Consider the following 21128-nt stretch of genomic DNA (forward strand, 5'->3'; position numbering starts at 1 on the left):
AGCACCAGCTTGGGTGCCTGGTGCCTGGAGCCAGCCCTGCCCAGGTCTGCCCATCTGCCTTGCTAGGGCTGATCTTTCTAAATCCCTCTGAGTGCAAGGAAGGCCCAGAACGTGGATATCTGCAGATGCACAAGTGAGGCAGACCGCAGGAAGGTGGACGTGAGGCAAAGCTGCTGGGAGCATTCAAGGCAAAATTAGCCAAGTCCATGGAGTGGAGTGTACAGCATGCAGGGGAAGAAAGGGACTAGCTGACCCACAATTGGCTGTTGAAGGGAGAAGACCTGTAGGTCAGGGAGAGAGTTCAGATTTTGCGAACCCCATCCCTGCCCAAGACAGGACCTGCCTGTGCTCCTCCCGTGAAGGAGGGCTGATCTCAGAAGAGCTGCACTCCGAAATGGCCGAATCCCAGCCTGGCCCCATTAGTATGTCTTTAGCACCAGAAGCATGCTGGGCAACTTACAGAGCAGGAGGACAAGGTTCAAGAAAGCTCCAGTAGCGCCTTCAATCCCCCACTTTGCCGAAGACTCCCTGTGTGACACTGGGCAAATCTCCCGGTGCCTCAGTGCCCCTCTGTCTAACAGCCCTGACCTGCCCCACAGGGTCAACGCAGCAAAGAGCATGAAGCTCTCGTATACGGTGGTGATGGGGGCCAGAGAAGTACCTCAGACAGCTCAGATTCCCTCCAGAAGCAGCTGACCCACTAAGAGCTCAACCCTGGGGCCTCACTCAGCCTTCCAGGTCCTGTTGAACCCTAAGGGTGTTTTGTCCCTGGAAGGACCTCAGCCCAAACACTCCCAGGGAGCATCCAGCAGGCAGGTCCCATCCCTCTGGCTCCTAAGGTTGCGCGGGTCGGGTCAGGTCGAGGGGCAAGCGCTGCCACCTCTGCAGCGGGGTGTGGACAGGTCTCTGGGGCTGGTGTGCTGGCTGCGCTGTTGCATACGGAACATGCAGGTTCTGCTGGAGAATGTACTGCAACATTAGAGCCGCAGGCGGATCTCAGAAAGTGACCTTTGCCAGCGCTACATTTAAGATCCACAAAATGTCGCCAGCACCAGCATCCTGCTGACCTGTGACACCGCTTTAGATTTCTCACTGGAGCTCAAGGTCTCCATGAACAGCTCTGCAGCTGACACAAAACGCAGAGGAGACAATGGCACGCTCAGCTTGTGCTGTGAGTGCTGACCAGGCTTGCTCTTCCCAGCATTGCTGTGGTGCTGCCGAAACAGTAGGTCTTTTGCCAGAGTTCTCACGTACCCACTCTGGGAAGCTTTCAGCAACCCCCACCAAAGGGACAAGACCAGAACTTCTAAAACCAGAAGCACCACTTTGCCCTGCCAAGCCCCAGTGCAGAGCAAGGTGCCAGGAAGTTCCTCTTTGTGATGAACTATGATTTTTAAAAGTCCAATTGCTGAGTTATTTTTCACTTCTTCCCCCAGGGACTCGGGCACTTTCAGACCCTTTCATCAAACAAAGAATGCAGATGGTTAGTTTCATTTCTGTGGCGACACTGGAGGACCTTATAGGAAAGCATCATTGTAACAGAGAGAATTCTGACCCACTGCATCAAATCACTGTACATGGAGCTGGCGTCTTTGAAAAGTGTACCAAAGATGGCTGACAACCGTCTCTCACTTCAGAGCTGATGAATTCCAGGAGCAATCTGTGGTATTTTTGCCACGTGCTCTATCACCTGAATGTCCTACCCAACATCTTCAAATGTATTTGGTATAAAGCAAGAGTGACTTTATTAGTTTTGTACAAGTTGTCTGCCTTTAACTTTCCCTGCATGTTAGAAAAGCCACATGGCAGGCAGAAATAATGCTGGTGCTAGATAAATCAAATAATGGTTCTAATCCTGTTTTGTACATCTGTAGTACTTCCGTGGGTGACAAAGCACTTTCTAACATGCCGATTAAAGGGTTACACCACACCGGTGAGGTAAGAATTATTATTTCCATTTTACAGCTGGGAAAATTGAGGCACAGAAAGGAGAAATGGTCACACAGCTAGAGAGGGGCAGAGCCAGGGATGGAACCCAGGCGTCCTAATTCCAACACACTGAACCCGTTTTGGTCCTCTACTGTTCTCCTCATGAGATGATGAAAGACAGCAGCAGGGGGTGAAGGTGACTCCTATTCGCATCTGACACAACTAAGCCCGTATCCTCCTGGCAAATGTCAATAGCACAGAACCCACCCGCAGGACTAGCCTCCTTGTTGGCAGCCTCAGCTGAGGGGCCAATGAATGAACAGTCCCTAGAAAATGAACTCTGCCCTGCTCCTTGGAAATGGTGCCCCTGCCTGGGCTTGCAGGCCTCTGCCCACGCTGAACCTGCTCTGCAGTAAACTGAGGATTTCAGGCCCCAGAGCTGTCAGCTCAGCACCTGCCAGGAGCACCAGAGTCCACACATCTGGTTTTAAAGCTTGATTTCCCTTGTGAACGTTCCCAGGACCTTCTCCCCAGTAACCTGGACCCTCGATAGGACAGAACTCGCTCTGGGCAGCTAGAAGGAAATTTCACGTCTGTGGCTGTCGTACACAAAGCCACCAGTTTCTTTGATGTGCCGATGTGATGTGCGGGCTGCGATTTACAGGCTGGATGAGTTTCCACTGCAGACTGAACAGAGAAGCAAACGCCTTTGATTTCTGGACCTCCAGATGGAACGGAATTATTATTAGCTTCCCCGTCCGTTTTCAGTGACAGCAACCCCCAGTGAAGGGCGATCCACACATGCAGTGGCTGGGCAATGGAGGAGGTTAAATAAGTGCAGCGAAGTGTAGGCACATCACCTTCCAGTGCCCACACGTCACATCTGTTACACTGAACGCAGCTCTGCCCACGGTATGGGAGCAGGGGCAGTGTCACCTGAGAAATGATAAGACTCTGCTTTGGCAGGGAGTTAGAATTCATTTGTGCTGGGGAAGCATTTGCACAGCTATTGAGGTGGGTGCTATGGAAGGGCAAAGAGTCATTATTATTAGAGTTGGTCAAAAAAGGGGGTTTGTATCAGCTTTTTTGTTTGTTAGGGTGATGGTGTTTTTGCAAATGTTATGCAAAAAAAAAAATAGTTTTTCATTTATTTGCCCTTTCTCTCTCTCCCTTTCCCCCTCTTTTCCAGAAGCAAAATGGAAGAAAGAAAAAAAAAGGAAGAAAAGGAGAAAAAAATGAAAAACTGGAAAAAATATTTTTGAATATAATTTTTGTTTGTTTTTCATCAAAAAACTGGAAAACATGAAACTAAAATGGTCTTTGCACATTTTTGTTTAGGAAAAAAGGCCAGTTTTGATTAAAAAAATGGTTTTGAAATAAAGTATCTCCAGCTGTAATTATTTCTCAGGAGGGTGGTGGCACTCGTGGACAAACCCCGGATTAATGCACAGCCTTTGTTACATTAATTCTGGCCATGAATCTCAGTTTTCGTTCCAGTGAGCACCTCTGGGCCGTATTACATCTCCCTGCCTATGCAGCCTACGAGAAACGTCTCTGTTCATACAGAGGGTCAAGCAAGGGTGGACGTGCCCAGAACTGTTCCCCAGATTTGGCCTCTCAGACAGAATCTGCTGGGGAGGCGGAGATTGAGGTAACAATTACAAGGGGCAATTATTGGGTGCAAGTAGGAAGTGTCACCTTGCCAATTGAGAAGTGAGAAAGTGGGTTCCTGTTCTGCCAATAACTGACAATCCAAGCTCTGCACTAGCTGAAGGCGTTAATGGTCAGATGCAGGTCCCTGTCCCCCGCCCCCTCTGGTCAGATACCACAGGGACAGGCACCCTACACTAAAGCAGCTAGTTGAATGGCTGTTTCCTAATGCGAGCAGCCAAACGTGCCTTTTTAATCACCTGCAATAACTTGACCTGGAGCAGAATGACGACGCTCCGAGTTAGCAAAGTGAACAGGACCAGTCCAGCCTGCTCCGGTTTGGGGCCAGTCTCCCACCAACACCATGTGCAACGGCTGCCACCTGACAAGCCTGCTGAGCTCTGCCACATGTGGCCACATCCTCACAGGTGCACTAACCCCACACTGTGCCCACAGCTCCGAAGGCCCCTCCCCTCACAATGGGGGCTCTCCCCAAAGGAGAATGGTACCCACATCTCCAAGGCTTTAGTGACTGCGATATATAACACAACTCAGCAGGCAGAGACTTCATCTTCCCACTGGGAAAAACAGACACGTCATGGCCCCTTGGTATTTCTATTTGCTCCTACCAGCATGGGTCATTAGAGGGAGAGACGGGGCCGTGGGGAGAGAGACTGGCTGGCGACCAGACAGCGACCGTCACGAGGAATTGGATTGAACCCCAGGGCGTATGACGCTAGCCGTTGCTAGAGCATCCATGAGCAGAAGGAGATTTTCGATAAGCCAGAAATGCTTTGGCCGATAGTCAGGAGATGGGGGTCAAGATGACCCATGTGTATTAAAGCCAAAGCAGTAACCAGCTACAAATAGCTCACAAGAATGAAAAAGGAAGCCTGTCCAAAAGGCAGACACGGCGAGCGCGGCCCGTGGCCGTCCCTCCACCCTCGGGAACGGAGACGCCCTCGGGATTTTCGGCTGCTCCCTGCTGATTAAGGTCCGTGACCCATCCTGGGAGGAAATAACTACCCCCTTCCCCTGGCTGCAGAGGGCGACCATCACAGTTCCACTTGGGAGGAGAGCAGGAGGAGGGGGCTCAGAATCCTTCACCCCACATGGAGCCCGGCTCCTGGAGTGCTCCCTCTGTGTCCCCAGGGGGTCGAGTTTGGGGCAAGGGATTCAGTGGCACCAGATACTCCCGTCTTGCTGCATCAATGGACAGAGCTCTGCCCTCTGCCTCCCTCCCTGCCCCGTCCCAGGAGAGTCCTGGAAGTGAGAAGAGTTACATGGAGTGGGTGTGGGCTCCAGCCCAAGGAAACATTCCCTCTCCTAACGGTGTTTCCCAGGGATGCCAGCGATCTAGGGCTGCTCCCCACAGGACCCCACACAGCACCAGGAAAGCAGCACTGCAAGCCATACGCAGAGAGGACCCATGTAGTAACATGCTAGTGTTTAGTGTCAAAGACCTGCCATTGTCCTGTGAATCAGACCCTCAGGAGCGGCCCAGAACCTGGGCCCAGCCGAGCCCCACGGCCAGGAGCCAAAGCCCAAGGAAATTATTCAATGGCAGCATTAGCAGAGGGCCCTGAAGGCACTAGACTGGGAGAATTATCCTTCTGAATCCAGAACAGTGCCTGGCTGAAGAACCTGCCCATGCAAGCTCCATGCGTCCCGTCACCCGCCCTAGCCGAGCCTCGGCAGAGTCCCCAGACAGTCCAGCTTCACTTGGATCCTCCAGAATCTCTGCACCCTCTACAAAATGCAAGCTCACCTCCCAGCCTGCCCCAGGCGAATGCAAGGGACCTGGGAAGGGAGCAGAGCCCTGAGTCTGTCTTTGTAACAGACCTCATTGTTTTATAAAACCTCTGCAAGTGGAAGAGCAGCCAACAGAGAGATGGTCTCCTCCTCCTCCACTCTCCTCCCTTTCCCATCACTCCCTTGTTCCTTTTCCCTTTCTGCAAAAACAGAGAGTCAAACTGAGTTCTCTCCTCAGGCAGGACAAAGCCAAGCGAGCTGCAGAGCCAGTGCTGCTGGTTCTCAGAGGCACCTTCCCTAACACAGGGCAACAGGGAGCTTAGGGTCTGCACAGACTTACCCCAGCGACCGCATGGCACAGCGCCTTGGAGAGGGTCGGATCTGGACCTAGACCCTGCCTCTGCAGCGTGGGACCAGCCTGCCCAGAGACTAAGGAACCAGCCAAGGCTGTCATTAGAGTCAAACCAAAACCTTCCTCAGGGAGCTGCATCTCCCTGTTCTCAGGGCGTCTGCCCCCCTCCTGGCTGCAACCAGGATCCCCTCGACACCACATTTCAGGGAGGGCTTGGGGGTTCTGCTGAACCAAACGCAATTGGTTTAACCTTCCAGGCCTCTCACCTTAAGCTAAAGGTCACTTTGCCCTGCTGCCTGGACATCCATTATACATACATAGATATATAAAAAATTACATCTGAAAGGACAAAGTTGCCTGAGCCTCGTGACCCGGCAAAATATATTTCACCTCCCTGCCCATATTTTTCTTCTGACGAGTAGATGTTGCAAATCTTCTCTTGAATCTTGACACATCTCATCTAGCCTCAGTTAAAGTTTGTATTTATGGGTGTCAGCTCTGACCTCTTCCACCCCGGCTCCCTCGCCCTCGCCGCGCGGCTCCCTCGCCGACCCTCTATAAACAAGCAGGCCCCCAAATCCCCCTTTGTCGAGCGGCATTATTAGTCTTGCATCCGAAGGCCAGTGTAGTCCGTAATTCTCTGACTGATGACACAAGATGAACACGGCAGCATCACTCTCCCCAGCAGATTGGCAGGCCGGCCCTCATTTGTCAGTGGCAGACTGACAGAATTACTAGCCCTTAAATGAAACGATATATCTGGGACGTTAAATCTGTTTTCATTCTGACTGCCCCACGCCTCCAGGTGGACGTGGCGTGTGAACTGATGTCCAGAGGCCATTAGCCCAGCTCCCCCTCCCACGGCCTTCACAATAACACAACTACAGCGCCTGGGGAGTGTTTCCAAGGGCCCCCCACAGCCACACTGTGCTGAGCCAGGCCCTGCTGAGGCTCCGGGGGGGGGGGGGGAGATAATTAGCTAGAACCGTCACCACCTGTAGAGAAAAACCCCTCTTCCCAATGCTTTGCAGGCCCATAGCGGCCCAAAGCCACCCCCCCACCCCCACCCCAATTAGTCTGCCCAGTGTACTGAGAGCCTACACCAAGGAGTCAAGTTTCAAAAGCAAATTGGGCCTGACCCTCCTTTCCCAGGAGAGTGCCCTTGCCTGCCATGGAGTTACCCCTGCTTCACGCCACAGGAAGGGAGTGAACCGAGAAGCATCTACTTGGGGGTGTACAAGCTCAGTCCCTGGAAAAATCATGGAGCAGGTCCTCAAGGAATCAATTATGAAACACTTACAGGAAAGTGATCAGGAACAGTCAGCATGGATTCACCAAGGGGAAGTCATGCCTGACTAACCTAATTGCCTTCTATGAGGAGATAACTGGCTCTGTGGATGAGGGGAAAGCATTGGATGTGTTATTCCTTGACTTTAGCAAAGCTTTTGATATGGTCTCCCACAGTATTCTTGCCGCCAAGTTAAAGAAGTATGGGCTGGATGAATGGACTGTAAGGTGGATAGAAAGCTGGCTAGATCGTCGGGCTCAACGGGTAGTGATCAATGGCTCCATGTCTAGTTGGCAGCCGGTTTCAAGCGGAGTGCCCCAAGGGTGGGTCCTGGGGCCAGTTTTGTTTAATATCGTTATTAATGGTCTGGAGGATGGTGTGGACTGCACTCTCAGCAAGTTTGCAGATGACACTAAACTGGGAGGAGTGGTAGATACGCTGGAGGGTAGGGATCAGATACAGAGGGACCTAGACAAATTAGAGGATTGGGCCAAAAAACACCTGATGAGGTTCAACAAGGACAAGTGCAGAGTCCTGCACTTAGGACGGAAGAATCCTATGCACTGCTACAGACTAGGGACCGAATGGCTAGGTAGCAGTTCTGCAGAAAAGGACCTAGGGGTCACAGTGGATGAGAAGCTGGATATGAGTCAACAGTATGCTCTTGTTGCCAAGAAGGCTAACGGCATTTTGGGCTGTATAAGTAGGGGCATTGCCAGCAGATCGAGAAACGTGATCATTCCCCTTTATTGGACATTGGTGAGGCCTCATCTGGAGTACTGTGTCCAGTTTTGGGCCCCACACTACAAGAAGGATGTGGAAATATTGGAAAGAGTCCAGCGGAGGGCAACAAAAATGATTAGGGGTCTGGAGCACATGACTTATGAGGAGAGGCTGAGGGAACTGGGATTGTTTAGTCTCCAGAAGAGAAGAATGAGGGGGGATTTGATAGCTGCTTTCAACTACCTGAAGGGGGGTTCCAAAGAGGATGGAGCTCGGCTGTTCTCAATGGTGGCAGATGACAGAACAAGGAGCAATGGTCTCAAGTTGCTGTGGGGGAGGTCTAGGTTGGATATTAGGAAACACTATTTCACTAGGAGGGTGGTGAAGCACTGGAATGCGTTACCTAGGGAGGTGGTGGAATCTCCATCCTTGGAGGTTTTTAAGGCCCGGCTTGACAAAGCCCTGGCTGGGATGATTTAGTTGGTGTTGGTCCTGCTTTGAGCTAGATGGCCTCCTGAGGTCCCTTCCAACCCTGATATTCTATGATTCTAAGCTGCCCTTCCACACACAGGTGGGGGGCAGGCTGCTCTCCAGTCCAGCAGAACACGGGGTTCCCTACAACCTGCCCCCCTGCACTCCAGGGAGGCGTTGGAGGAGGAGGGGGCAGAGCTCAGAGAGGTAGGTGCCAGCTCCAGTTTTGGGTGTGTTCGCCCGTCCCACCCCAAGCCTGGGCTGAGCTCGGGCCTTGAACCTGGAAACTCAAGGCCAAACAAGCTGAGTTTGGGTCAAACGAAGAGGCCTTGCCTGGCTCCAGTCTGAAATGTCAGCCAGCCCAGGCCTGCCAGAAGCTCAGCTCCAGGCTGCCCACAAAGAATGTGCATTCAGGCTGCACTCCGCAACCTGTTTCCGTGCCCAAGCACTGCTCCCTGCGCACTCTGGCCTAGTAGCACCAATGCCCACTTGGGCAAGAGGCAACAAGGACACAGTCTGCATCTTCCCCCAGACAGCAGCCCCATAACTGCCCCACAAAGGGTTCTGCAGCTGGACCAACTGCCCTGCACACAACGCACAGTCAACCTGTGGAACTCCTTGCCAGAGGATGTTGTGAAGGCCAAAACTATAACTGGGTTCAAAAAGAACTAGATAAGTTCATCATCAATGGCTATTAGCCAGGATGGGCAGGGATGGTGTCCTTAGCCTCTGTTTGCCAGAAGCTGGGGATGGATCACTAGATGATTCCCTGATCTGTTCATTCCCTCTGGGGCACCTGGCATTGGCCGCTGTTGGAAGACAGGATACTGGGCTAGATGGACCTTTGGGATTGTCTGTTGTTTCTCACAAAGCAGGTGAGAGGCATCTGGCTTCACGCAAAAGTGACTCCTGGCTAAGTGACTTGCCCAGGGTCACACAGGGAGTCTGTCGCAGAGCAGGGAATGGAACCCAGGCCTCCAATGGCTAGTGCTCCATACCGCTAATGACAGACTAATACAGCTGGGTTGGTAGGGACAGGTGTCTCCCATCCTCCTTCCGAGACCTCAAAGGGGTGGGGCAGGCAGAGGTGAATGAGAGGACCATAGAGACCAACTCAATGGCTAGCAGAGATTCCCCTGGAGCTCAGGGACCTGGGCTCTATCCCGTGGCTGTGATGGTTTCACGAAGAACCGGCCCCTGGAGGCGATGATGAGCACACCCGTACGTGTCCCTACCCGGGGGCAGCTAGGCCTCACCCCCTGCTTTCTCAGCAGTGTGCTCATTCTGGGAGTTACCTTTGAACTACTAGTGAAAAACAAAATGAAGTTAACGGTTCGTTAAATAGCAGCTCTTCCCTGAGCCTGGCGACAGCCCCTGGGACCCTTTGCCCCAGAATCGCCTTCCTCCTTTGGATCAGAGACGCGCAGATGCTCCCACCCGCGGCTCACTGCTCTGAGCCGGCATCCTTTTCCGAGAGCCCAGCACAGCTGGGCCAGTCCGGCCAGACTGCTGCCAGCTGGGAAAGCTCACCGGACAGTAGCTCAGGAAGCCAGGCACCCGAGCGAGCCCTTCCTGCAGCCGGGCCGGGAGATGGGCCTGACCCTCTGCGCGGGGAGGGCTTTGGACGGAGAGCGCGAGTCGCGTGTGACTGCGGGTAACAGGGCTCAGCCTGGCAGGAGGGCGAGAGCCTGGCCGCATCTACAACGCCAGGCAGGGCACCAGCTAGCAACAGATTCTCTAGCTTCCCACCCCCATTGCCAGGGTTTCTGCCACTTGCTCTGCCACAGGAGCCAAGAAACAGCCTAGAATGGTCCCCCCTGTACAATGGGGAGAACAGCCCTGCCCTGCCTCATGGGGGCCGTGAGGACAAAGCCATTCGGAGGCTGAGAGGCGCTCAGATGCTACAGAGACGGGCACCATCGAAGTTCCTTCGCTGGGTGGCTCCCCACTCGCTCCCCGGAGCCCCCGCACAAAGGAGCAGCAGCGGAAGCTTAAAAAGTCTCCACTCTTGGCTTTCCCCATATGTGGGGCACCAGCCTACCAGGGGTGCTTCCCAGCCCCATTCCTTTTGGGCAGCGTCGCCCCCCCCCCCACACGTTTATGCCCCTTCCCTGGGCTGCTCAGAAGTGGCAGGGGACAAGACAGCAGCTCGGCCTTGAAACCTGCCCCTGGAAAGGCGACGGGGCGCCCAGAGCGCTGGAGGCTGCCCTGGTGCCACTGCAGGGCAGGGGTGACACCGTGCGGCAGGGAAAGGAATCGGCTCAACGGGGCGACGTCGGCAGCTGGCAGCAAATGCCTCCGCGGGAATACAGAAACTGGCTGGGAATGTGTCTGAGAAAGCACTCGCCTTTGTGCTGGCCAAGGCAGCCCGCGTCCCCCATTTGGAGAGGCCCTAAACGCCCCAGTTCCATTCCCTCATTTCTCTGGCTGTGTTTTTAGCCATGCTAGTGGCCTTAGTGTAACGCTGTGAAGTCTGTGCTGGCAGGAGTTCATCTCCCGCCTTGGCGACCCATTGGCTTTTATCGGCCAGGTGGGGGGAGCGGGGAGAAGGGCATCCTCAGGGCTGCTGCGCCATCCTGCTGCCGCAGGGAAAAGCAGGAAGAGAACCACCCGCTGAGCACGGCTGTGAAAGAAACCCCCTGGGCCTGGGCCTAGCCCGGCTCCCCGGGAAGAGTGGGCAGGCAGGGTGAGCCGCAATGGGAACGCAGATCTGCAGCAGCTGAGATTGGACCCCCAGAGAACAGCGCGCACCTCGACACGCAGCCTTTCCGAGAAGGTCACAATCGCTTGTGGTCATGGCATGGCCCAGGGCACTTTCCGCACAGGGCAGGGCTGGAGCTTTGTCCTGGGTTTGTGCAGCCTGTAGCCTGCCGGGAACCCTAGAACTGCTGCAACACAAACAAGTAATAATCCTAGGCCCAGCGTCCTGGGCGGTTCTGCTCCGGAAGGCAGATCCGTGCTGGGGCACAGTACGCAGACGGCCCAGCCCAGGGGGAGGAGGCGGCTTTAGGTCACCTGGTGTTCTGCAAAGGCCACTTCAGCCCCTGGCACATGTAACAGCCACCTCCCTACTGCTGCCTAAGGGCTGTGGTACCCCCAGGGTCCCTGCAGGGCTGAGTGCTGTGGGCACCCTCCGCCCCTGGCTGCCCTCTATGCAGGGATCGGGGGGCAGGGGGAGATAGAGTTACTAAAGTTACTAAAGTTACATCGACCCTGCACAGCTCCTGCCCCAGGGGAATAGAAATCTCCCCGCCCCGTCTTCTTTGCAGCCTCTATGTGCTGCCAGTGCCAGCCCCACTTTCTTATATCCCCCTTGCAGCTTCCACAGGAAGCAACATTCATCCCTTCCTACTTAAAATGTTGTACAGTGTTGCTGTGCATTGCTGAAGGGCTGCCATGTTCCACCCCAGAGGTGGCTGTATTTCTTTAGTGGGTGCCGCGGTCTCTATATATTGCTTCCACCTGCTGGTCCTATGTCCAATAGCAATCATGACCATAGACTGTAAACGGCCCCAGGAGACCTGCCTACTAAATCCATTCACTAATGTTCTTTCCTTAGCCACACAAACCCATTGCTGCCAGTAAATTATCCCAAGCCGCAGTGAGCAAAGACGTCTCTGGCCCCAGTGTGGTGAACGCTTTGCCACAGCAAACAAGAAATCTGCCCTGTGGCATTCTTGAAATCAGCAAAATAAGGTCAAGGCGGCACCGACTACGCGGGACGCACAGCATCAGATTGCAGATGGTTTCACCGGTGAGCTTCTGCTGCCAGTGCCACACGCTCAGCCTCTAGCAGAGGAAGGAAACGCAGCCAAAGGAAAACAGGAGTCTCATGTTTGAATGGGTAGAAAATCCGCCCGAGGCCTGCCGTGCTCTAACATTTGGGGTTGGGCGGGGCCTGCGCTCTCCCAAGCACTACACAGGCTACAGGACTGAATCATTTACCAACGGCACTGCTGGACCGCAGCCCTGTTCTAACCAATCCAACGCAGGGAACTACTGCTCTGTGTCTAAATCTCTGCCCACCCACCCCCATCTCCTAGCATTACTGGCACTAGGGTTCGGGTGGGAGGAGACCCGGAGATCTGTGGAGTCCAGTTTCCAGGGACTGCGTCCCCCTATCTGCATTGTTACACAACGTGAGCCTTGTTTACCAGGCCGGCCCAATGGCGGCAGTCCTGACTAGGTGAAGCCCTGGCATTGCTGTTGTACAGGACATGTCCCTCTGGGGGGAAGAGGGGCTGATGGATTTGTATTCACATGGAGCGAAGTCATGTTTGAATGGTGTAACCGTGCGGACAATAGAATTACAAGGCTACCCAGCAAGGCAGCAGCGAGCTGAAGCCACTGTTTACAAGATCTCCTACAAAACAACAATCGCCCGTTCCCAGAATCCAAGCAGAACACTGATATGATTGAAACGAACAAAAAATGCTTCCACAATGCAACTTCCTGGCACTGTTCTGGGCAGGGAGAGGTTATTTTAAGCACTGCCATGCTCTGGAGGCCCAAGGAGAGGGCCGGAGTGCGAAAGACCCCACTGTCTGAGATGGTCTGGAGAGGAGCAGAACCGTGGGCCACGGCCACTCTGGGGATGGCTGTCCCAGCGAAGCAGCTCGGGCGCCGTGTCAGCTCACAGTGACATTGGGACACTACTAGTTGAGGGAGCTACTCGGGAGATCGCTGCCTTTCCTTTCCATTGGCAGCTCAGTGTCAGGGCCCAGTGCCGGAGCTTTGCCGAGATTTGGTGACAGGCGCTGACTGGGAGCTAAGGCCGGCTCTTCAGCTTCACTGCCCATTACAGCGCCTCACTCAGCCGACTGCCTCACTTTGCCTCCAAATGTCTTGTGACTCCTCCCAAAACAATCCCCATTCGGTCTTTAGAACACTCCCGGGGCAGGAGTCTACAGGCCATGCCCCTGAACCAACGGGCACCCCAGAATCCCACCCCTGAATATCCCCAGAGCTTTGGTAGAGTTTAATCAGGTCCAGCTCAGAGATTTGCCTCAGGCCTGCCCCCTTGGGCTGGGAGTAGCACCTGCTGCCTTGGGAAAGCTTCACAAAACAACCTATTCAATTCCTGCTGCTGTAAAAAATTAAATAAAATTTAAAAAATCACTAGACCCCCTGACCCTCAATTCCTGTGAAACAGGGGAATCAGCATGGCTCCCCAGACAGATCCAGCTGTTGTAACTGCTTACTGACTTCAGCAGATTCATACCCAGGATGAATTTGACCCAAATCCAGCACAGTCCTCTGGGGGTGACACCCCCACTTCCCCTCACCCCGTACTCCAAACAAGTCATGGTGGGGAGGGGGGAATCCTTCTGCACTGAATAATTTTTAAGTAATTGAGTGTGATACTTCCTGTAGGTCCCACATAAACAAATCTGTGGCCACATGCAGCAACGCCAGGGGATGCACATAAACTGCTTGGTTTATGTTTGGCCCAGAGGAAGGGACAGGAGAGCTATTTTAAAGAAAAAAGCAGTGATTTGCATGAAGACCAGACTCTCTCCCAGACTCTGCAATGTGTGTGGGATGGAAGGGGGGCTTGGAAGGTGGGACAGGGTGGGAGGGTTGTGGGGGTCAACAAAGATCCTGTCCACTTCCCCCTTCAGCGAACTAGAGTTGGAGCAGCCTGCCGAAGAGCAAGCTGGTTGCAGCTCCTCTGTGGCTCTTTCGGGTAATGTTGGTTGCTAACTTGGCTCCTGAACCACTGAGGTGTGAGTGTCACTGATCTGGAGCCTGCAGAACCACATCTGGGTCAGCAGCAGCGGGGGACTTGTGGGGGGAGGTACCCACCCCCGGCTGGCGTCGGGTGGCAGCAAATTGCCCTGTCACGCGGCAGCTGGGCAGGCCCACGCCCGACTCTGGTCTAGGCAAGCACAGCAGGATGGGCAGCTGGTCAAAGCCCAGGCGATGTCCCCCGTCCTCCTCGGGCAGCTCAACCACTGCCCTCTGCCATCTGGCTCAGGAAGCAGGAAGGCAACTCAGCAGGGCGTGGTTTCCGGGCCTGGCCAGAGGGCCCGTTGGGGCTCCATGGAGATGCTGCTGGCCGAGGAGTCCCCTGGCCCTGGTGACCTGCCCAGGGCCCACCTGACAGCGCTGCTTTTCCTCCCAAAGGCTGAGGAGAGACTGTCTTGCGGATAATCCCACCGTGTAACATTTTCCCATTACACTTTGGGCTTCCCCGGGCGCTGGCTCTGCTGGTCGTTGCCTGCCACGGCCCTGGCGGTGAGGAGTCCAATCCTCAGCCCACAGGAGACAGGCTGGGGTGTTTCCTCACCTCCAGTGCGCTCCGGCTACTCCGGCCCTGCTCCTGCTGGCATCTGCGCTGCGGCGCCAGCCACATGCCCCGGCGGGAGCTCGAGGCAGGGAAAGAGCCCGGGAAGCAAGAGCGGTGCCGAGACACTGGGCAGGGCAGGACCCCCAGGAGAGCTGGGCAGCAGTGCCAGGCCCTTCCCCTCCCCCCAAGGAGCTGGGCAGCAATGCCCCTCCCCCACCCCGGCTATGGCAGGAAATTCCCCCGGTCTGGAGGCCAAGGCTGCGGGTGCCGGCACCAGTTAGTGTCCCTGGGGAGCAGGCAGCTCTCCGTTAGAGTCTGGGCCGAGACCCATTCAACCCATTTCCACCAGGCCAGCACACAGCCACCAGGAGGGGTGGCTGGGGGGGATCTGAACTGGGGCGCTGGGAGTTCCCATCTCCCAGTGCCTGGGCTCTGAGCCGCCCTGTGCCCCGGGCAGAGGCTTCTAAGGAGACCCAGTGCTGAGCCTGCAGCTCCTCGCCCAGACAACAGTTGAATTGGGGCAGCTTTGTCTCCCCCTCTCTTGCCTTCCTCGTGCCCAGCTCCAGGTCTGTGCCCCCGGGAATGTGCGGGAAGGGGGGGGGACCTGCCACAGGCCAGTGACTCGGGATCCTGCTCTGTGCACAGACTGGTGGAAGCCAGATGCCGCAGGGTGGATTCCTCCCAGCCCAGGGCGTCACACCAGGCCCCCTGCACCAGTTACACCCTTTGGTTTGGCCCCTTATTAAGGGCTTCAGTGGTGTGAGGGGCCTGCAGGGTCCCTCTCTGCTGGGCAAATTTCAGCCCCACTGTCTATTCCATTCGCTCGGGTTGCCTCTTGGAACGTACCTGCAGGCCCCACCCTGGAGTGACCAGCCAAGCAAACTACCTACCTCCAGCTCCTTAAAGAAGATGCAGCTCCGTGCCCACTCCACAATGGAGAAGAGGGTCTGGTCTGCCATCTTGCACATGAGGCCAAAGGTGCTGAGTTTCTCATGCCGGCCTTTGCCCTGCTCCTGTTGCAGACAAGCCAGTATCCGCACCTTGACCTGGGGCTCGTCGGGCTCCAGCTGCAGCAGCTTGAGAATGACCTCAGGGATGTCGGGTGGGGCGCTGTTGGGATAGGCATCTGGATACATGTAGCTGGCCACGGACTCGTGGGAATTTGTGTAGTGGTCGGGGTACTCTGACTTGATGGTGCGGTTGGGAAAGGAGGGGTAATGGTAGCTGGACAGCGCCCCGTGGCTAGGCACAGTCATTCCCAAGGACGGCGTCCCATACGGACTTCTGTCATAGTCGACTGGCGTCATAGTGGCCGGGTTGGGAGGCAGGCTCTTGGACACCGAGTGGATGCCGTGGATGGTGGAGGACAGGTTGTAGTCAGTTTGCACTGGCGATACGATCTGAGGCACAGTCTCCAGCTTAAAGCCGTTGGCGCGTATCAGAGCTTTCTTCTGCTGTTTTAAGGCACGATCTCGCTTGTACATGGGGCCGAATTTATTTCTTCCTCCTCGCATCCGGTCCGCTCGCACAGCTGTGGGGCAGAGAGAAAGAACGGCCTTTGGAATTCAACTGAGCCCAAGGGAGCCTTATCTTCCCAAAAGATCATGGCAAATAACCCTGAGAGCTCTGTCCAGATAGACTGGGGGGAAGGGGATGGTGAGGAGGAGGAGGGGAAAAGGCCGGATAGTGGTGAAACAATGCATCTTGTCCTGCAGCCGTTCCATCATGGGAGCGATGGATGGCTGCATCAGGACACAGGGGTCCTGGTGCAGAGTCTCTCCTGGGGACTGTTATGCTGCCTCTGACCAGCCAGTAGGGGGTGCTGTCCTAGTGAGGCGGCATCACGCCCTCGCCCTGGAACACTAAGAGCATCAGGCTGAGAACACGCCCAGTTCCTGAGGCCCCGTCCTCCATGACTGAGCTGCTTCTTTCCCGGGGTCTAGATATGTGTCACAGACCTGCCCCCCAGCAGTAAGGCCATCTTCAGCCACTCCCTGCATTGCCACTCACTAGCCATCACATCAAAGAGTTTCAATTTGCCGAAAACTATATCTCAGCAGCGTTGCCTAAGTCTCACTATTTTATCACAAGTCTTGCAATATTGGTGCTTTTCTTAAAGCCCAAGATCCTGGAGTCAGGTGAATACATGAGAATCTCATCTTCCATGTAAAAAAAAAAAGGGAAAACAAATTCATTTTCTAGTGCTCATTCTTGCAGAGAAATGCTTGAAAATGTGAAGTCAGGAGGCAAATAAAAACAACCCCAAGTTACTGTTTTTTAAAGTCTCAAGATTTTTAAACATAACCTCACAATTTGCTGGATCTTGACTCGTGATTTTTGAATGACTGGGAGTTGCAATAGTGTCTCGGTGAGACTTTGTTGAATTGGATCCAGTCGTGCACGCCTTCCTGTCAGTCCCTTCCAACACGACCATTACACGCAAGACAAGTGGTCAAGCGAGTGCTCCAAAACATATGGGCCAAATCTATAGTTGGTGTAGACCAGCCTAGCTCCATTGACTTCAACTGGATTATATTGATTTGCACCAGCAGTGGGCCTGGCCCGGTGTGTGTGTTATTAAAAACAGCTTAAAACTCTGCCCAAGGAGTCTTACAACAAGCTCCTCACACTAACGGGCCCATTAGAACCTCTCCCCTTTCAAAGAAACAGATGTTCTCTCTGGACCCCAAAAGAAACACAAGAATGTGTCACTGCTCTAGGAAACAGGTGCTTCTTTGTTTCACAGGATCATTCACTTTCCTCTGTGGCCATTCCCAAGAGTGTTTTTGCCTTAAAAAAACACTCTTGGAAGAGCCTCAAATAGCTGAACGCTCCGCGTTGGAGATCTGCACAGACGGACATGAGAAAGGCTGGGCGGCTGGTGACCCGAGTGCTTGGGAAGCCACGGAAAATGTGTACAAAAGGGGAAAGCAACTAGCTTTGCCACCCCACTCTGAGTGGAGAGTTCAAGTGTTTGTGCTTCAGCTGTTATTTCTGCAAAAGGCCTCTCACTAACCTTTCCTTTCACTGCAGCCTCAGAAACCCGCTTTAGCAACCTTCACTGCACAACAGAACCACAGCGCTGGCCAAGTTTCTCAGAGACTGGCTGGGAACATGGGAGCATTCAGTAGGGACTGAAAGCCAGCCAGGAGGCAGGAGATGTTTGCAGAGACTTTCCTTGAAGGGGCACTCACACTCCATGGAGAACGGCTCTCTCTAGAGAGAATCCTGTTTCTCCTCCCTCATTCCTTCTTACCTAGGGATATTTGCATGGAAACAGCCTCTCTGGGGGGCTGGCTGGCTAAAGGCAACAATGTCTGTGGAATACAGAACACTTCACCTCTCGGTCACTGTTTGAGATCCCACCCGATTTACCCTCCAGTGGCTGGGCAGTAGATTATATGGCTCACAGAGAGCATGTAAAAACCACCTCCACCGTCAGCACTAACCTGCGCCCTTGGTGGCAGCCTCCACAGAAAGGCAAAGCACTGAATGAGCCAGAGAGACCGAACTCCCCTTCCACACTTATCCTTTGTCTGCACTACAATGGTTTGTTCCCATTTCCAGCACATAACACAGTGTAAAAGCCCCAGTACAAAGGGAGCATTCAGGTACTTCTACCTGCTCAGAGCAGGTTTTCATGCCCATCACTGCTAGAGAATGGCTAGTGAAGACACCCTTCGAAATGATTCCTGCGACACAGGCTTGTGGCACAGTGGGGTGTGCAGAGGAAGTTTGCACAGCTCCTACCGGGGCTGTACCTGTGCAGTGCTGTAGAATAAATAGAGGCGTGCAGGCCCCAGAGCACTCAGTGTGGCATCTTTCACAAGCGGGAAATGAACGCACCCTTTTCTCTTTAAAAACAAGCACCCTAAGAGAGAAGACGTGCTTTGATTCTCATGCGTTCCCCTGTGCCTACTATTTCTGCCTCACCTGGGATCATAAACACCTTGCTGTTTGCTGCATCCCAACTGGGCTCTTGTGCTGCCACAAACACAAGATTCTGATCTCAGGTGGGAAACCGAGGGCAGGGCAGACGGACTGGTCAGAAAAGCAAAGATCCTGTATTCATTCAAATGTCTCCAGGAACAAAATGAAACAGGAAGTACAGATGCCTCCAAACTAAGGACAGACAAAAATGATGGAGCCTGAAATTTTCGCAGCTATTTAGACTGTTTCTTGGATTCCCAACCCAGTCGGAGTTCCTGAATCTTTTTGGCTGGAGTTTAACACACACTCCAACCCCATTCACCTGCTCTCACTCTCTTTCACATACACACGGCACCTTAAAAAACTCAGCTCTAGCTAAGACTCTTTGCTGTGAGCAAAGGATCAAAGCTAGGTTGCTATAAGGAGATGCCCTATGTGCCATATTATTTTTCACTCTAATTTCTCTCCCACTCTCTGTGCCTTTCCTCACAGTGTCTATTAAGTGATGGCAATAGTGTGTAAACCTCCCAACCCATGGAGTAGGGTCAGAATTAGGCAAAGTGAGTTCACCCATCTCCATTCTAAACAGAAACATCTTTAGTGTGGCCTCAGCTACTCCTTTATTCTCCAGAGTTAGTGCAGAAAGAGCCCGCTCTACCGGGATCTGGTTACTAATTCTGTACTCTACAGAGAAGTATTCCTGACAGATCAAGGTTTCCGCCCACCTTCTCAGTGAAGCTCCTCCCCCACGCACCTACCATCCATTTCAGGATCTGCTTTGAAATTGTTCTTCCTATTTTTAAAACTCTCCCTGGATTTGTTCCAGCCCATATCACAGGCCCTCTCTGCCCCCTCTCCCATCTCAGGCCTAGCACTGGCCTCCTCGCCAGCCCTTCACATAATCGCACCACGATTGGTGCAAGAGCCTTCTCCACTGGATCTTTGCATCCCTCTTGCCCCTGCCTTGTACCACTCAGTGTTTCTGCCCCTCTGTTACACGTTTGATTCTGTGAAACATGCTCAGCAGGGTGAACTTGCATGGGCCGTGTTGTGCTGTCACTCTAGAGGGAAAGCCTGCATGTGAAACCTTTGATTATCTGAAGCTGTACTGTGATCAGCACAAAACACACTGTACTCTGTTACTGCCGAGCAGCTTCAGAGACTCTCTTGTCGCTCTACTGCAGGGCACTCAGGTGAGCATTTGGATTTGTCTGGGATATGCTGAGATTGTGTTGTTCACACAGTCCAGACTTCTCAGTCGTTTCCTTTCTTGAGCATCAAGAGAGGCCTATGTCAACATCATACTTGTCCCCAAAATCAATAATTTCAGACTTGCTTTTGTCCTATTGAGTTGAAGGATCTCTTTAGAAGTGTCAGTTCAGATTTTCTGCCCAGTAAATACTAATAACTAAGGAAACGTAAGCTCCAATTTTCACCACAAAAGACAGACAGTCAAGTTGGGATGTTATTTTTCCTCGAGGTGATCCCTGGTGGATAAGCTACTGCAGTTTCATCAAGCAGCTCAGAGGGCGGGGAAAAGGCTGCTTTGAACACACAGGCAGCAAATATCCTGGCTTTGTCTCTGAGCCCCACAAACACACAGGACCACACTCAACCCTGCTGTAAGCAGGGGAGGCGCCTGGAAGTCAGGCGGGTGCAACTCTGTTGCCAACAGGGAACACGGGGCTCTGAGTTCAGTGTCCCTCACCCATTCACTGCACACAGGAGCAGAGCGTGAGTTCTGACTGCCAGCGAAGGCGACCGTGCCTGTTCTGTTACAAGACAGAGTGCTGGGACAAAGCGTCAGACGCTGCCATTTAGCAAAGTCCCTGGGCAGGGCTTAATTTGTAATGAAAGAGGTACCAGGGCTCAAGCAATTAGGTGCCAAGGCTCAAGCAATTTTTTTATTTTCATAATTGATGCAACAAGCCCAGAGGTGCCAGGGCTCTGAACTGCGAGGCCCAGAGGTGCCAGGGCTCTGAACTGCCCAGCCCAGAGGTGCCAGGGCTCTGAACTGCCAGGCCCAGAGGTGCCGGGGCTCTGAACTGCCAGGCCCAGAGGTGCCAGGGCTCTGAACTGCCAGGCCCAGAGGTGCCGGGGCTCTGAACTGCCCGGCCCAGAGGTGCCGGGGCTCTGAACTGCCAGGCCCAGAGGTGCCGGGGCTCTGAACTGCCCAGCCCAGAGGTGCCAGGGCTCTGAACTGCCAAGCCTTAGCACAACTTAAGCCCTGCCTCTGGGTAAGCCGGACAGTTGGCTCAGGAACTGTTTGTAACTAATACTCCAGTCACAGCCAGGGCTAAGGCGCAGATCTGCTTTTGAAATGACACTCAGCGCTGATGCCAGCTCCATGTTTGGGAGTTTGCATTAGCTGCCTGTGCCATTAAACATTGTGTCCTGCTCTTAACTGTTCAGCCTCCAAAGCCTTCTGCCTCCTTCCTGCTTGGGAAATGATTTCAGTTTGTATTCAGGTATTAGCAGTACTTTATGTTCAACCCCCACTTTGCCCTTAATCCCCATGTGAACGAAGCACGGAGTCCCCCAGCCCTGAACAGGTGAGAGATACCCCGCTAGCCCCAACACTGTCTGCCCAGATCTTTTGATTTGGTGTAAAGTTTAGTCCTTTTTTTTCCATTTTGTTACCCGGTGTTTGTAATGGTTTTTCCTGGCCCTGAGCCCTGCGTGCATTGTGAAGTTCTGCAACATCAGTGGGTAAGTGCCACGTAAAACACATCGTAATACAGAGG

General features: G+C 53.7%; 1 protein-coding gene across 1 annotated transcript in view; it reads right to left on the reverse strand.

Moving 5' to 3' along the window:
* Positions 1–21128, reverse strand: part of NR5A1 (nuclear receptor subfamily 5 group A member 1) — a 52964-nt gene that overhangs the window by 26960 nt on the left and 4876 nt on the right. The window contains exon 3 of the mRNA XM_026657337.1: positions 15345–15985. Coding sequence (XP_026513122.1) covers positions 15345–15985 — 641 coding nt within the window. The remainder of the gene's footprint in view (positions 1–15344; positions 15986–21128) is intronic.

The sequence above is a fragment of the Terrapene carolina genome, unplaced genomic scaffold (genome assembly GCF_002925995.2).
Source record: "Terrapene carolina triunguis isolate 2854851 unplaced genomic scaffold, T_m_triunguis-2.0 Scaffold238, whole genome shotgun sequence".
NCBI classification, from domain to species: domain Eukaryota; kingdom Metazoa; phylum Chordata; order Testudines; family Emydidae; genus Terrapene; species Terrapene triunguis.